The 17,463-nt window shown below is 37.0% G+C and overlaps 2 protein-coding genes across 3 annotated transcripts in view; one reads left to right on the top strand and one right to left on the bottom strand.

Moving 5' to 3' along the window:
• Positions 1-17,463, top strand: part of Cad99C (cadherin 99C) — a 132,713-nt gene that overhangs the window by 19,526 nt on the left and 95,724 nt on the right. The gene's annotated exons all lie outside the window — the stretch shown is intronic.
• Positions 9,031-14,537, bottom strand: LOC108726114 (uncharacterized protein C15orf61 homolog). The gene is made up of 4 exons (XM_018453498.1): positions 14,204-14,537; positions 11,853-12,010; positions 10,538-10,781; positions 9,031-9,489 (listed from the first exon to the last, which is right to left on the bottom strand). The coding sequence occupies exons 2-4, from the start codon at positions 11,964-11,966 to the stop codon at positions 9,362-9,364; spliced, it is 486 nt and encodes a 161-aa protein (XP_018309000.1). The 5' UTR covers positions 11,967-12,010; positions 14,204-14,537; the 3' UTR covers positions 9,031-9,361.

The following is a 17,463-nucleotide window of genomic DNA, read 5'->3' as shown; positions in this document are numbered from 1 at the left end:
TAGCAGCAAACCTCTTACGCAAACCTCTCGACCCGACCGTGAGACCAGGCGGCATGGCACCTCGACGGAAGATTAAGAATGGCGGGCCGGAGATAATTAAAAGTCGGCTCGTAAACGCGGTAGGTGCAGCAGTTTTTGCGAAACTGCCGTCGTTAAATTTTGCCGAACTTTGAGGCAGACGCACGCCGCGATGCGTAACGCGAGACGCGCCGTCCTAATGCACCTTCTTCGCCATAATTACTTACCAGCATAGGCTTTCGCAATGCCTCTCCCTTTTCGTAAAGAACCACGACGATTAATTATATCGACGTAATTTTAGTAGCGAAGACCGAGCGGTGAACGTTCCCCCTTTGCTTTGCCAATTAGCGAAACGACAAGAAGACTCGTATGATGTCCTGCGCGATCGTTGTGCGCCACCTTGACGATATACTTTCGTCCCACGGCGTCCCTCAAACTGAAATTCAACTTAATTAAGTCGATTTCCTCGAGGAAGCCAGGGAGACACGCCAAGCGGGAGATCCGATTATCGTGCGGCATCCCGTTTCATGTTTCTTCTCTGACACATTATTTTTATGCGTGCAAGCGTCTCGCATGCGAACATGTATGCGCTCTGCTTGATCAGCTTAACCATGCAAATAAAAGTTAATGTGTGCAAACTAATCTTGTTTACAATTATATTTTTTACTATTACGTATCATAACGTGAAAAATGATTGTAAAGAACCTTACACTAATTACATGAAAATTGAGTTTTGGGTACATAATAAGTTAATTTTCACGTATAATGTAGCTTGTAATGTAGTGAACAAAAAATGTCAGACACAGTACTTAATAATGGATAATTTTTAAGCTATGGCGTATCAAAAGTGCTCTGTGAGCACAAGTTTTAGGTACATCTTCGATACATCGTAGGTCAAAAATTATCTATTATTGAGCTTTGTGACATATTAACATCCTTTTTTTGTTCACCACATTACAAGCTACATTATAAGTGAAAACTCATTTTACCGGGACCCAATTTTTATATAATTAATGTGAAAACCTTTAAGCAATTTAGGAAAAAAAGTGTTCAAAAAAATTGAGGGTAAAAAAGCCGAAGACTTCAAAAATAAAAAATGAGACTTAATTTAGTTTGTATAAATCTGATTAAGAATTTTGTGATTTTGTTTGTTAAATATTTCAGGCTTTTTGCGTCGCATTTTCCAAAGCTTGAATTATAAATTCATCTTATTATTTTATACGTCGTTTACAGTTATAACCGCTTTTTTGTACAAGAGAGAGAGCAACATAAAAAGAAATTGAATAATCTGCGACCTACGTAATTCGTAGGAAAGATTTAAAGATGTTTCGATCAAAGATATTTAATACAATCGAAGAGCCAGCAAAGTGCAAAGATATTTGCGTGGGGGGATTCAGTTACCATCCCGGGGCTAAGGTTCCGTTCGAGAAAAGCGGAAGTATCCCGAGGTTCTCACACAGCGAAACGGTCAACGACGATTGCGTTCCCTCGCATTCCCAGGAGTGCATCGTGCGTTCGTTTCGTCGAGGGAAGATTCGAGATTACGTTATTGCACACATGCCAAACGTGACGGAAACGCAACGATGCGTCGAGGTATAAATTCGAAACTCGATGGACGCTTCCACCGTGGCGATAGAGATATAGCTATCGAAACGTCCCCCGTATAATTATCGCCTATCGTGCTAACGTAATTATCAGTTAACGCATTAGAGAGGAAAGGAACGAGCCAATATAGGGACGTGATGTTCGCGCGCGGTTTCGTCCCGCGAGAATTTAATGAAACGATGGAAATAATGGTCGACCTAGGCCTTACCTTACGAACGATTCAATTTTCCAGCACGCCCGACTTCCGGCACCGTAAAGCATCGCGCGCCTGCTTTTCGCGCGGACGGCTGGCGGGACGTTCGATTTTAACGCGTGCGTTCATTACGCGCGGGGCCTCCATTATCTCCCGGAGGCAACGAGGTAAAACCGATACCGCGGCGATTTATAACCGACGGTATAACCGATCGCCCTATGAAATCCCGCGCATGCATCTCCGCGAGAGCGCGAGAGATAATTGATTTTCTCGCGTCCGGATTCGCCGCGATCGTCGCTTCATGGCGGATTTCGCACAGGTCATCAAAGACGTTTATCTGCTGAGGTACAATCGGCATGTACAAGACGCATTTTGCTTAACGTTTCAACATTGATATCGGGAGAAACATCAAAATCACGATTTAGGAAGCTGATGCATTTCTATCTCGAGGCGAAGAGTTCCGCGGATTAAACGCGTTAGATGGTCGATTATCTTTTCGGATCGATAAGCACGCGGGTGAAAAAGCCGTCCCGGTTACGACATCGACCGTATAAGTGACCACCTTGCCAGTAACCAGTGTGGCGCAACGTAACGCGACATTTAATAATCGTGCTGATAGATCAGCGACCCTATTCGCACGTAACTGTGTGCTCGAACGAAATGTATCAGTTATCGATCCCGCTATCGATGCATACGATCGCGGCTCGCGGGGATGAAAGAAGGAACGATTCTATTTTGCGCTTGATTTGTGGACGCGCATAAATTAATGCGAATTCAGTAGTCGGCCGTAACGAGATCGGTGAATCAAACGAGCAGCTGCCGGGCTCTATCGGCGATGACTATCGCGCAGCTTCACAGTTGGAAAATTGCTGTTAAATATAACACATTTCACATATCTCAAACAGTCCACTTAAATTTTTGTATTAATTTAATGTAAGATGAATATATTAGAGAGTAACACAAATGTTATATAAAATAATTAACACAAAAATGTAACGCTGACACAAATTTGTAAGCAAACTGTGAAAACATCTTTTATCAGTAAAATTAACATCTAAAATTAATACGTATTTTATTCAGTCATCTTAGAACATTTTCGTTTTAAACACATTCTTATGTTATTTATTCAGTTACTCATAAATTGTGTTATTTGATATTAAGAAATGTTGAATATCAATTTAAAACAAAATATTTAATATAAAATAACATGATTACATTATATTAAATTAACACTCGAATATGTTAAAAATTTAACAGAAAATTTTAACAAGATTGAGTAGACTGTTTCTAATACAAATACAAAATGTTTTTTACTGTGTTGGATTCGATAAGACCGGCCGCATAAAGCTGGCGATTGAGAGAACCGACATAACGGACGAAGGGCTCCTAATTCCGGCCGTGACTCACGAGCTCTTCGAGGATGCGCGATTATTCGCGAGTGCCCGGAGCCGGAAGGCTTCATCCTCTCTTTCTACGGTAAAATTAACTTGCCTTCGATGCTCAGGCTCGATCCGACCAAGATAAGCGACGGTAAACCATGGACGATCCGTTCATCGACGAACTGGCGATCGTATCCGCTTGTAACATGCATTTTTGTGTATGTATATATGTATATAACATGCGCTAATAAATAAATCGAAAAGAGTATTCATGATTCAGCCGATATCTTCGATTCGCCGTTGTGACGAGGTGTGATGATAATACCCGGTAGACACGCTTTCAGTATGCTTTTAAAATTTACTTTTTTCTCCTCTCCGTATTTTTACCTTTTATCAGTTCTCCGATAGCGAGACGAAGGAATTTTGAAAAGAATTTCTGTGAAGCACATTTACGGATGAACTAAAAGATTCTATTCAAGGATGAATTTTTCTAAATGAACATTCATTGCAAGAAATCACTTCTGAGTTTATTAGATATTTTTATTATATATATAGGTACTATTAATTTATTAAACTATTAATAGATACACTTTTAAACACAATGACTGATATATTAAGCGAATATCAGATTACGATACGTTATTAAATGCTAAAGCATTTTAATGATATTAAACTATCATATTTTTTCCTTTGGAGAATATTGAAAGGTTATTTCTTAGTTTTGGCACAAAGCCGTTTGTTCTCTTTATAAAAAAGGCCATGCCCTTAAATGTTAAAAGCGTGACCAGAGAGCCTCACCCGGATATCATTATTGCATCTATATATCTGCACTTCACCGGATGGATGTGGCTGTTGATGTTATCTCTTATGTTCCGGAGCGTTATTATTTTGCACGGTGCGTTGCTCCATTTAACTTTTTTTTCTGCATCGAAAAGTAGGTTCGAGCGAAAATGCGAGTACGACAAATGCAACGTCACGCGCGTAGCTTTGCGAATCGAAAACAAAAGTACGATGACATTGCATATCCCGCTGAGGTATTCGCTGAGCAAGTATGCGTATGTCGTACTTTCGGGTCACGGGGGCAAGGATGATCGGCGCGAGGTGAATTTACTTTAATAAGATTAGTAAAATATAAACCCTTTTAATAGTATTTCTATATAATTTGATGCTCAATCAGTTTAGTGTTACGAAACTTATATATACTAAAAAAAAGATGGTTGAATATGACATAGCATTCTTAATTGGTTGCAACAGCCAATTAAAAATGTGCTATATTTTACCATTTAATTTGCTGCAGCAATCTTTTCTTTCAGTGCATAAATTCAGATTTTCGCAATCAAAGATGAAAGTCGAATCTATCAAAAATTGCTTTGCAAAGAATTTTTCCGACAGAGAAAGAGAGTATTGAATTCGTGGGACTTATTATTAATTTATTTTTAATACTTGTTAAAAATTGCTCTCAAGTTATCTAAAACCAGTTACTTACTTTAATCACTCTTTAAAACACGACTGTTTTATATTCACAATACGTGATGGCTTTCACAGTTTTTGTCTCGCAAATTTTACGTGTCGACGTCGCCGGGGCGATCGAAACCTATTGAAGCGTTTGATATCGCTGTGGGTTCCTGGTTACGAGCAGACACTATCTTTAGAATAGCACCACGATCGGAACATGCAAATGTAGCACGCTTGTGAAGTCTCGCACGAAATTAATTGCGTGTGATGCAAATATATGTCGCTCCGAGAATTTCTCTCGTTCGCTTCGAACATGGAATTGTATAACACATGAGCTGCTTATGCATTAAATCCAGCAAAGAAGCATATGAATTTTCGAAAGTAGTAGAATTGATAGCGAAAAGACTAATTATTATATAAAATGTTTATACAAAACAATCTAAATTATTTTTTATATGTAATTCTTTTTTTTATTTAGATATTTTTGGATATTGTAGACAATTTAATTACTGCGCGTACTGTAATAACAAAGTGGACTTGTCATAATAATATTTAAAAATACAATTATTTTTTACGAGAAAAATAGAAAAAAATTTAATGTTGCTTATTTGATTAGCGGAGATTTCCTATATTTTTAAAATATAGATCTTAAATTAAATTCAAGATAAACATTTAACAGCTTAAAATTTAAGGCGTTATTTAATATTACGGACATTTTAAATCTAACAATTGCATAAAATCCGTTCCAACATTTACAATGTCGCTCTAGATTAGAAATGATAACGGGCGTGCAGGAAGCGAAATCGCAGAAAATAATACGTTGCAATCGAGTCTCCTTCGTTCCTATCAATTATTCTGCCTTTCGTCGTTACACGATGTTATTTAGCGACTGCATTGGCGTAGCAAGGCGTTCACCAAGGGTTAAACCCTGTTTTCGTTATCGCCATCATCCTGTCTTGCAAAAACGAGAAGCCGTTCTTTTCAACCTGCGACTTTTACGGCGCCGGTCGGCATACCCGGCAGAAACACACGCTCCTTACACGCGCCGAGATGATACCATTAATATGTGTAGTTGCACATTCTCGATATGTAAACTCGATCTAATCAGCATAACTAGCCCTTCACAACGTTCCTAACGAGCTTCGTAAAATTCCCACCTTCCCCTATCCTTCTCTTTTTCTCTTCTTCGTCTTTCGTTCCAATCATCCTCCTACTCGAGGACATCACCTGGAGCGAGGAACTCCGAGAGTGCACCCAACCGATCTGTCGCTATAAAACTTTAAACCGTTCTAGAAAATCTCGTTATCTGTTAGATACCAAATTTAATGAGCGTTGAACACTCGAGTAATTCCGCGAATTGAATCAACTGATAATCGTCATGCTTGAATGCACTGGTGGGACTTGATCAGTGAGATAAAAGTTAATCGGTACAAGAGACTTTGAAAATTGACTTTTCGTTAAAATTGTTTCGCTTAATATTTTTCAATTGATATTTCATTTTTCGAGCAAGAGTTCGTAAAGATTGCGAATGTATGCATAAACGAGCTGCGACAGAACTGTTGTCGTTATCAGTGAAATCCAACCAATCCTGTGAGGTTTTATGAATTCGAGCAGAATCTTACGCAGAGTTTACTAGATACTTGAAAATATCGTTACAAATAAGAATCTTGCATATACACACCTAAGTAGATATTTCGTACCACGAAACAGTTCCACGTTTCATGTTTCTTAATTGTTTTTACGATAAAGCTACTCTTTTATACTTCGAAGGAAAATAACACAATGTACACGATCGTTATGTTTTTCGCTCTCTCGCAATACTGCTCGGATTACACCTCATTAATGAAAGACGAGAATATTGTTGCGTGTCCCGAAAAGGCAATAAGAAAATCGAAGACGTCGTTCATGACAGGATGCAAGAGTACGAATCGGTGAAAGTATGTTAAAATGTGAAAGTCAGCTGCTAATTAATACTTTTTTTAACCCGACTTTTTATTTGTTTATCGATATAATCGGTAAGTGATAAATGACTATTCGGAGAAGTGCGTGCGCTGTGCGCGTGTCACCGACGGAAGCGTCATTTACATTCGAAACGACGGAAACTTTCCAGTGTAATTACAAATGTTGCGGAAAAGACCCGAGATATCATTGCATAACTTGACGGTTTGCTAACGAATTTTTACTTGTCACCGGTTCCGTAAGATCCAAATATCACGGCACCTGTTGATAACGCTTTTAACCTGTTAGCAATGTTAGTAAAAAATCGCAGGTCATTGCTGATTTTCTCCATTTACTTTCACCGCGTTTCGTTTCCAGATTCGATACGGTTGTAGAAACTACCGCGATAACTCATTATTAATGTTTGAACGGTAATCATGTATTAATAGTTGACAGATCGTTAGTTATACTTGCAACTATTGTACATAAAATCTCGTGATATTTACAGTTTCAAAGTATTTTATTATCTCAAGCTCGAAAAAATTGAAGTAAAATTAATGAAGCGTAAAATTATATAATGATAGGTATAAAAAAAATGTAATAAAATATGATAGAAAGTTTAAAGTTTTCTTTTAATCTCCTCTCTCTTTCTCTAATGTTTATAAAACAGAAAACGATTGTAAGACGTTCGATTAAAAAAGAGATGTAAATATAGGGTCTGTTTTCTGTGAACTGTACACTTTTGGAACTTATAAAGTGAGATAGGTTTGTGTTTGATATATATTTAATGAAAATAAGAGAAAGAGAGTTGCAAGAATATAAAAATAAATCTATATAGTTAGAATAATTTTTAAGTGCAGAAATATAAGGAGTTTATAAATTTAGAAATATATTTTATCTTTGTAAAAAGTAATTGTAAGTCTAAGAAGAATGCGAATTACAGATATACTTATAAGATTCTTTACCAAGTTTAAAGCAAGTTATTTTTAACATTATGTCGCACGTTGCCAAAGCTTGTGAATAATTCACAATTTATCGAATCTGTGCGACTGTTGGAGCGCATCTTTCAGAAATGATCTAAAGTGACAATGTGCTATCTGGTATCTGTCAATTCGAATTAAGATGTACACATGAGTTCGTTGATCATAACACACGTGCATTGCATCAATTTTAATTAATCTTTACAGGATGGGACAGCCATTATGTGGTACTGAAAGTTATATTTTGAGGCAAGAAATACAATGAAATAATGAATGATAACATCTCACATTCAGGAAAAGCTATAAGATTTTAAAAATACATCTACGACCCAGGGGAAAGGCTCCTTAACTTTTAAAGAGCAAAAATAATTAAAACTGCTTAAACAGAATATGTTTAACGAGTTTTGTAAAAAATTAATTTTAGAAAAAAAAAAAAAGAATTAAAGGAGAAAGTTATAGAAAGATTTTTTAAGAATCCAAGACGGCTATAAGTGTTATAAATTTAAGTTTTCTCAGTTCGAAGAATCAGTTTATAATTTTAAAAGGAAAATAAAGTAAATTAGCAAAATAAATATGTGTGATTTTGTGATTTACCCGCCAGTAATTAATTAAAATAATAATATAAAACAAAACACCAAGTCCAATAATCCATTCCTTGCATATCCATTCAGACTATCCTTCTCCTTTCCGGGATTCAAAAGTCTCAATTCTAATTTGGCCTCCTTAACAAAATCTTGGCTACCGATCCTAAAAGGGTCAATACAAATTATTATATATCATATTGGTCATGTGCGCTCGTAAATCTCGAATTTCAACGCCAATGGTCGGCAACGGAAGTTTTCATAGTACGCACACGTCTTCCACGGTAATAGGTGCAGAGCGGAGAACTACTTGGCCGAGTCATTAATGCATCATTGGATCGCAGGGAGGAACACGGTACTAGTCGATTAGAAAACCGTTCTAACTATATGTGCGTTCGCACCTTGTTTCACGCATGAATCGCCGGCGGCCATCCTCATTAACGAGACCTCGCATTATCGGCGCGTCGTTGAAGTTTCTAAAGAGCTCACGTTTAGATCCTCTAAAGCCTGACACGAGACTATCGCGATAGCCTGCGGATTCATATACGTGACTGGCGTCGCCGTTGATGAAAGCCTTCGCTATTCTAATTGACTGATGGATGAGGAGCTATGACTAGCATGCGCTATCTATTGAGTCAAAAAGATAAATAAAAAAACTAGCTTTTATAATAATTTTATAATGAAGCAAACCTTGACTTTCATTGTTAGCTCATTTTTATTTACGATTGTATTTAGAGATTCACCATATAATATGTTTTAAAACCTCCCAAAAATATATTTCACATAAAATGATTATGAAAGTAAAAGAAAAAAAGTCTGTTGCAAGATTTAGCCGCTTATTAACATCTTAACTCCTTAACTTTGTCGTATCGAGCCATTGGATAAATTTCTACTGTATTCTTTTGCAAGGAAAAATGACACTATTCAGAATCGCTATTTTCAGCTTCTTCATTTTCTCACAATCAGTTAACTTTGGTGGTCGCATCTGTTATGGATAAGCAGAATGTTCAGACGGTTGGGAGTTTCTTGCGCTGCACGATTCTCTTTTCGTTTTGTACTTGAGAACTCGATGAAATAACGAGAAATAAGGAGGAATTGAAAAAAGAAGCAACAGTCATCGGTACAACTCTGTATTTCGTTACCGTTAATGTCATCTCCAAGGAAGGCCACGATGCGAGACCCGACGCAGATTAGCGTTGTAGGGTGCAAGTCTTAGTACTGCGAACCTTTGTCCTCTGGTAGCAAGAAATAGATCGTCACGTCACCCCGAGGCGTCTTCACGATCTCGCGGTGTCGGATAAGCTGCGTCGCGGCCAGTCCATACATCAGAGTAGGAATACCTGGTACATTGAACAAATGTAAGGAGACAAAAAGTTAGAAAGGGGGATTATCAAGTCGTCGCATTGCTGAACCCGTTCGCCATGGCTAATTCCAGATCGGTAGAACACTCAATGAGACAAGACATTGGCCATGGAAGGACAACGTGCTCGTCGTCCCACGTTCCTTCTCGTATGTCGGAAATTAAACCGAATAAGACCATGGTCTGTGTTACGACGCCTTGTTCCGATCATTGCTTTAGATACAGACTGAATTCAATTAATCAAGCGGTGGTAGCTGTGAATTTACAGTGTCTCACACAGTCTCGGAACTCCCAATCTTGGCAAAAGAATTTCTTCACGAATTTGTGTGTGTAGTCGATATTTTTTTTTAAGATTTTTATGATGCTGTTATATATGTATAGTTATATATATAATTTGTTACGATATTAAAAACTTTAATTTCAACTTTTAATCAAGATTGGATTTTTTAATCAAGATTAAAAAAGGAAAATAAGAATTCCGCTCTTATAAGAATTTAATTAAATTTAACTGAACTAAATTTTTCGAACCTTTTCCTTTATTTTTAATCATCAACGAGTTAAAAATAATCGATACACTAAAAAAATTATTAAATTTTAATATATAGTTCTTCGAGTAGTACTAAATATTTAGTTATAGTAAATAAATATATGTATTCAATAAAAAACCGATAGTTAAATTAAGTTAATTATGTCTTTTTTAAATAAACATATATTAACATTTAGTAAATATATATATATATATATATTTGCTTAGAACTATTCAAACAAATATTTATTAAAATTTAGTATTTTTTTGTCACTGTACGTCTCTGCATTTCAATTAAAGTAGTAACCTTTATAGATTTTAAAAAGCACTCCAAGAATCTCGTTAGAATTAATATCGAGTATTCCATGACATCTCGTGTTCACGGTAATTATAGGATTTACGAGCTCGCCGGTTTATCGCATCCAAACGGCGTAAATGAACAAGGCCACCTTTCCGAACGCGGATTCCTTTTCACGAGCGTCCGGCTACTCTTGCAACTTACCAAGGTTCAATATCTTGATCGCCTTGAAGAATCTGTCCTCGCCATTGAGGTCCTGCATCGGTCGCTTGCTGCAGTGATACTTGATGTACGGGAAGCAGCCGGTCCTAAGTACGTGATAATTGCTGCCGCCCGCTGGCCAATTGAAGTGTGACATTCCCCGCTGATCGTTCACCACGTCGGCATATCGGACGAAGTACGAAGTCCAAGGGGGTTCGTCGGTTTGCAATAGGTAGCTCGTTAGGATCTGCATTGGAGATACCGCAATCACGTCGGGCCACGCTTTGTACACGCTGACTGATCGAGGAAATATCCTCGGGGATCATCGCGAGCACGCGGGACAAAGTCACGACCGTTACATCCCGTTACGATGTCTCTTCCTCGACGCGTCGACTCGTTAACACCGCCGTCAAGCTGATCCTTCCGGCTTTCCGTGTGTATAGAAGAAATTAACCCGTCGCAACGAAAGTATCGAAAGGAGGGATTTTAAGAATTTGCGCATGCCATTCGAAAACGACCAGCCAGTCGCTATAATGTCGTTTTTCAACGCACGATCATATTACTTGTATATTTGCCGTTTCACGTTACCGCAGGACGGGATTAAATTGCACCGGCAGGAGTAACTTTGCACCACAGTAAAGTAAGATTCTAGAATTATCCAATGTTAAAAAAAAAAGAAAGAATTGCAACGGATACTCTATGAAGATTTCAAATTTATGAAATCAATAATTATATATAAAAGTTTCTATTGCGGCACGGATTAAAGCAATTTTTAAGGAAGTATGACATCGAATGTGAAGAGTTTATATTAATAATAAATAACTTTATAATAAAAGAGTTTATATAATACCTGTCTAAATGAAATGCACGTCAATTTTATAAACGATAGCAATTTGAAACCGCAAAAATTAGCAATTTTTCTATATTTAGAGAAGTAAAAATATAAATTGAGTTGCTCCCTCTCCGGATAAGTCTTATACCGCAAATCTATTTCAAGACGGTAAGAACGCTCGGAAGTAATTTGCAATTTGTGCAATCATTCGGTGGGATACACAATATACTTGAAACGATGGATACTTAGGGTCTGTTCGACTGGGAAGAATCACGTTCTTATCACGGTCGTGCGATCGCGTAGTGCCGCGGGAATGGAGACACGCGAAGTGTAACACGAGCGTGTATTGTTACGTAAGAGTGTCCGGGGAAAGTGCGCACGGTCCTCTGAGAAAAGATCTCCCTCGGACCGATAAAAAAATACAACGCGTGAGATAATTAGGGGAGTGGCCGAATTAATTCATGAGAAACCGAGAGACCCACTAACCTCTGAAGCTAACGGTTTCTTCTTCTTCCGGAATATCTTCGTCCAGAGATTAACATATCTCGTGGTGAACAGTGCTCTCGATTCGATGCTCGAGTTGATTATCCGTGATTGCATTTCACTGACCAATTCCTAATTAAATCTGCGCGATCTCCATTGGTCTTAAATTTTATAAAAATTTGTTTCTTTGTTAAAGTATTTTTTTTATTAAAGACCGCAAAATAAAAAGATATTTCATCAAATATATGAAACTAAGATAATTATCCAAGCAATTATCAAACGTAATAACTTTTGTTCTTTCGAAAATAATTAATGTTATAGGAAAAAACGCGATAAAATATTTTATTTTTTATATTAAAAATATTGACATTACAAGGACTGTAACAATAATTAAAAATTAGATCAGAAATCTAAAAAAAGAACAAATTTTGTGAAAATTTTTTCTGTAAATAAAGTTGCGGAAGTCTAAGCGATTTTCAAGTTATTAAAAGTAAAGAGATTTTAGCTAATTAAGTTTCAAGTTTAAAAATTGAAATCTCTTTAGCTAATTTTACTTCAATAAAAGTATCGGAAAATTTAACGCGAAAGATTTAGAAGTTATGAGGAAGAATGAATAAAATTCTCTAAATCTGAATCAGTGAATACCCAGTGGCATACTTGGCACTGGATAATCAGTGAAGTTCAACCAAAAAAGAAAGTTTGAGCATTAAATAATTAAAATATTGATATTTGCACTAAAATTTATGCACTAAAACAAGGTTAGTTAGGAATCTCACATTTCATTCACTGATTACCAGTGGCATACTTGATACTGATATCAGTGATTATCCACTGATTAAAATTTAGAGAGAATGTTTGTCATCGAGAGAAAACAGTCACACACGTCAACTTAAGAATATGCTGTTGAAAAGAGCGGTAATGTTTCTAGGAGAGTCTGTACATAAATAGATGATGATAGAAGTAATCGCATCATATACTCAATAGTATCGTTTATCGACCCGCAGGGTAGGAATTCGTCATGGGACGGTCCATCGTTTTATCGTTCTGCCTTTCTAAAATAAACGCGCGGCAAGAGAGTTGCTCAAAATGTCAAGGTTAACAAGGTTCAGTATGATCGCACGGTGGAAGCGATCGCGTCCCGCGGTGTAACGTTAGCGTTTCTGTCTTTTACGCGTGTTCGCGTCAGAGCGGAATGAGTAACAACGTAATTGATGGCGCGCGCGCGTCAACTTTTGCACATCAGCGTGCGTGAATTCGCCGCTATGCGGTTCTGATTGCTTCATCGAGGTAGTCGTGAAGTTCCAGGAATACTTTGAGCGATGAGTGTCGTAATTGTACGAAGTTGGATTTACCAGTTGATGCTCGATACGCCGTTGCTCACGCTATGCAATTTCACATTTGTCGTTTGAAAACGTTCAGTTTTGTCGTCAATTTTTATTAACAATTTATTTAATGCGTTTCCATCAATGTATTATAGATTAACTTTTAGGGACTTATTCTGTAACTCTTATTAACGACTCTACCTGTGGTGTTACACTATCTTTGCGCAGTTTTTTTTACCATGTACAAAACCTGCGCAATTACACCGTAACACTACAGTTTATACAGTCGTTAAGAGCTACAGGAACAGGCCCCACAATCTCGGTTCAACTTACATCTTTATCTAATTCTTAGACCGGTATTCACAGACCATTCTTGTTTCAAGATCATTTGAAGTAATGTCTTAAGATATTAATCCGTCATTGGTTTATGACATCTTAAGACTATACTTAAGACGGTCGTAAATATAAGAACCAATACCGGCTATAAAATTAGAAAAAGAGGAAGGATAAATTGAACTAAAATTAAAGTTAATATTAGTGAAAACAGATATTAATAAAGAAATATTGATCGTACGTTGTTCAGCAAATACAAAATACCTTCGAGATCTTTGCGCACTTATTCTTAAATGGCAATAGAAAGTGAATACTTTCTACTGGCTGATAATAGTCAGACAATCGGAATTGTACAGACTGAATCTCGTTCTTATTCGCGTTGCAAATTACGATGGGGCGATAACCTTCTGATCTAATTCTTTTTTATTGTTACAAGCATTTGAAGAATCGCACTGCGAATTTAAATTAATTCTGTGCAGTCGCGTTTGCGGCATTTCATACTTTTCCGCTGTAGATATCAATCAAAGTATAGTATACGTTTGTAATTAACTCTTATCTATCTTATTTTCTTCGATATTAATTCCGCAAGAATTCTGCAACTAATAAATATCTGTGTAAGAAAAAACTAGAAGCGTTGCTAAGATTTCTAAGATTCTAATACTCTTAAAATCTGTCGTATCTATACCACTGCTGGCTCACTCTTTCACGCATGCGCGAGGCTTTTGTGCTGGCAAACAGATGGCTGCAATCATTGGGCCAGTAGATGTTGTTCGATGCTGCTCACTTGAGGACTCAAGTACTTTACTTGGTACAAACGTCACAAATACCGACACTCGCGATTTAGAGCGCGCGTATTCTCACACGGATACAATTATTTTCTTTCGCGATTGGATAAAAATGCAGGTGAAGATAAAGTATTACGCAGCATATGCAGTGGTTACATAATTGGCGTGACGTGAAACTCAGAGCGCCGCCGTCGTTCGGTATCGATTCCGTATGGCGGTCTCTTTGAAAGGTTTTCTCTGTGTTTAGTGTTCTTTGGATCTTTTGCGCACAACTCACATAAAAAATTGAAACCGAAGTGAGAGTAAAGTACTATAAATATAATGTTTAACTTGTTTACTTGAAAAATTATATATTACTATATTTTTGTTATTATAGTTTATTTTTGGTATTGCATTGTACTGTTGTTTTAAGAAATAAATGTGAAAATCAGAATAAAGTATGACATCGCTCTTACTTCAAGTGACACAACTCAAAAAACGTGATTACTAATTATTACTAGAAATGAGTTAAGTAAAGATTAAAAGTGAATTAACTTTATAAATATAAAAAAATCGTCAAATCGTCACAACTCAAAAAGAATTATTTTTTTTAAAGAATTATATGAAACGAAAATGATAAAAACATTTGATCATTTTAAGAATATATTCTTTTTGCAGATATTATTTTATATATAATTAGTCAATAATTTTCCAAATTAAATTGAAAAATTTTTTTCTCTTTTTGAGATACTTAATTTTTTGAGTTGTGTTTTGAAAGGAGCGATATTATATTACATAATTAAAAACTCGTTTATTTTAAAATACTTTTTGGAGACGAAAATTAATTATGATCTTACGTGCGGTCCCTTCAATTTTGAGTGATACCTTAATTACAATATATATAATTTGTATTGAAAAGATTAAAACGCAAATCAAAGTTACGACGACTCAAGATAATTTGTTGCCGCGTGTTTTATGTACCATTGTTATGCTCTCCATCCCATAATTTTCACGCGACAGGCACGGCGGTCCTCGCTAAAGCATCCTCTTCAATAAGACCCCGTCCAATAATAGACCATTAGAAAACGCGGATGAGAAACCCCTTCTAAACACTTCCAGGTGGTAAATATACCGCCGTGGCCTCGTGGCATGAGGTCAGACTGTCCAAGCAGCAGCCTTGACCGGCTATCATTCTCGACGAACTTGCGGTACATCTTGTTTTCTCATCTCCATGCAGCGGGTTCTTTTTCTCATATTTACATCGGTTGGAGGTATATCTTCTTTTTAAGAATGGCAAAGCGATTTCGATACGACATTTCGATAACCACGAATCATAAATCACAGATAAGGACGATAAGAAAAATTGCACGGTGTTTCTTCACCGAGAATAACGACTTTAGTACTTTGTAGTTCTTGCGGGAGTAACTTTATGTCCCAGTTTAAAAGTGAAACTGAAAAATAAAACAGATTATATCCAAGAAGACAATTTCTAGACTTTAATTATGGCGTTCTTTATTTATTCTGTAAGTACTTGCAAGTACTTCTTTCGTAATTTGTCGGCCACGTTTAGAAATAAATTACGACTACTATCTCGATGTATTCAAAGGCGATTACTTCTGCGTAATAATTTTATCATTTATATGATCGAGACTGTTCTTTTCACATTCTCTCAATGAAACCACTTCTGATGTTGTTTGGTTTTCGCCGCCGGCAGATATCGATTCGGAGTGAATTATTTACGCGATTGCAATTGCACATATATATTCGAAGGTCGAAGCGTGTCTAGCTGACAATGTCAGCGTTGCACTTCCGCTAGTGTGATTTATCGTGCTTATCACCGTCCGATTTGCGCGTGACACATTTAGCCAGTCAATTTGGAGTAACGCGCTCACGTCACACGACCCAGTTAACACAACGGCGTTTCTAGACTATCAACGTGACATTAACAAATGATAAATCTTGTTCATTTAGTTGCTGTTCGAAACGGCAGAATGGCTACAACCTGGAGAACGGGCGCTTCACATAATAATCTTCGCGATCTTTTCCTCGACGCATTATGCCCGTTATGATTCGGACGGTATTGTGAATTGTTATCTTTGATGTACCTCTTTATGCACCGTGCTTTTGTAGGTGCATACGTATCACTTTCATCAGGCTTTTTTATTTCGCTCGTGAAACTGTGCCGAGTGAACAATTACTCGTAAAAGTCACGTTTTTAGAATATTTTGCGCTTCATTTTTTTCGATAAACGATTTTGTTCGTTTCTGATTTAACAAGACTTCTTATACGTATTAGAAATATTTATAACGTGTTATAAATATTTAAGAATTCAAACAGCAACATATTATTAGTCCTCTTTTGCATCGTAAATAAATCCAGAATAGTACTCAAAATAGTCTCATAATTCGAATTGGAATGCACGTATCGTTACGTAAAATTGGCGATAGAGCCGCTTTAAGTGAAACTACCTCGGATGATAGCATCGAGACGTCACTTTCGTTCTATTTTAAATGAGTGCCATCCCGGCGACTATAACGCAGCGAGTACACGTGCGAATCCGAACTATTCGTGGAGAGTCTTATCATTCTACGTTCAGGATTCCCGTTCACGATCACTCCGAGCCCGCGTCTTCGGTTGCCACGCCTAGCATCATTTTCGCATACCGCCGCGACTTATACAGCGTCCTATAAATTACGACCGTATCTCATTAACATCCACGTGTTTATTATGGCTGCGCTATACGCCATTAACGTGCGCGAGTGACGATGGGGGATGTTTAAATCTAACAGGGTTTTTCCAATATTCTTATCGTCAAACAGGAAACTAACGTTGCGTCAAAATTTCTCCAAAAATTCGAGTCTTTTTGTAAGAGAAAAAGAGGAAAAATGCAACGATCGATCCAAAACGTTAAATTAAATTGTCTCTATGAAACTTTTATTGAACGTTTTAGTGTAGTTACAGAATCATACTAATTAAAGGATTTTATGTAGCACAACGATGGCACAAGTGGAAGCTGCAGATCATGCTATTTCTCGGAATTTGGAAAAAAGCGAACCAAAAAGACCGAGAGACCATTCGAACGATTAAAAGAATGCACTGCGAAGTTCATAAAATTAATGAATTAATAAATGGAGTTACCAAGCAAAACGAAACATTCAAAAGGCGGCACAGTCCTGTGTCCCAAGTCGCCATATT

This window comes from Mycetomoellerius zeteki, unplaced genomic scaffold (genome assembly GCF_001594055.1).
Source record: "Mycetomoellerius zeteki isolate Tzet28-1 unplaced genomic scaffold, Tzet1.0 scaffold389, whole genome shotgun sequence".
In the NCBI taxonomy this organism is placed as follows: domain Eukaryota; kingdom Metazoa; phylum Arthropoda; class Insecta; order Hymenoptera; family Formicidae; genus Mycetomoellerius; species Mycetomoellerius zeteki.
Note: the sequence above shows the minus strand (reverse complement) of the source record. Positions and strands in the feature narration are given on the sequence as shown.

Bases quoted from the DNA above. Each gene is read 5' to 3' on its own strand.
- LOC108726114 (XM_018453498.1), bottom strand. From the start codon at position 11,966: ATGCAATCACGGATAATCAACTCGAGCATCGAATCGAGAGCACTGTTC. The intron at 10,782-11,852 runs GTTAGTGGGTCT...TCTCCAATGCAG, and splicing joins AGAAACCGTTAGCTTCAGAG to ATCCTAACGAGCTACCTATT. The intron at 9,490-10,537 runs GTAAGTTGCAAG...TCAATGTACCAG, and splicing joins GATCAAGATATTGAACCTTG to GTATTCCTACTCTGATGTAT.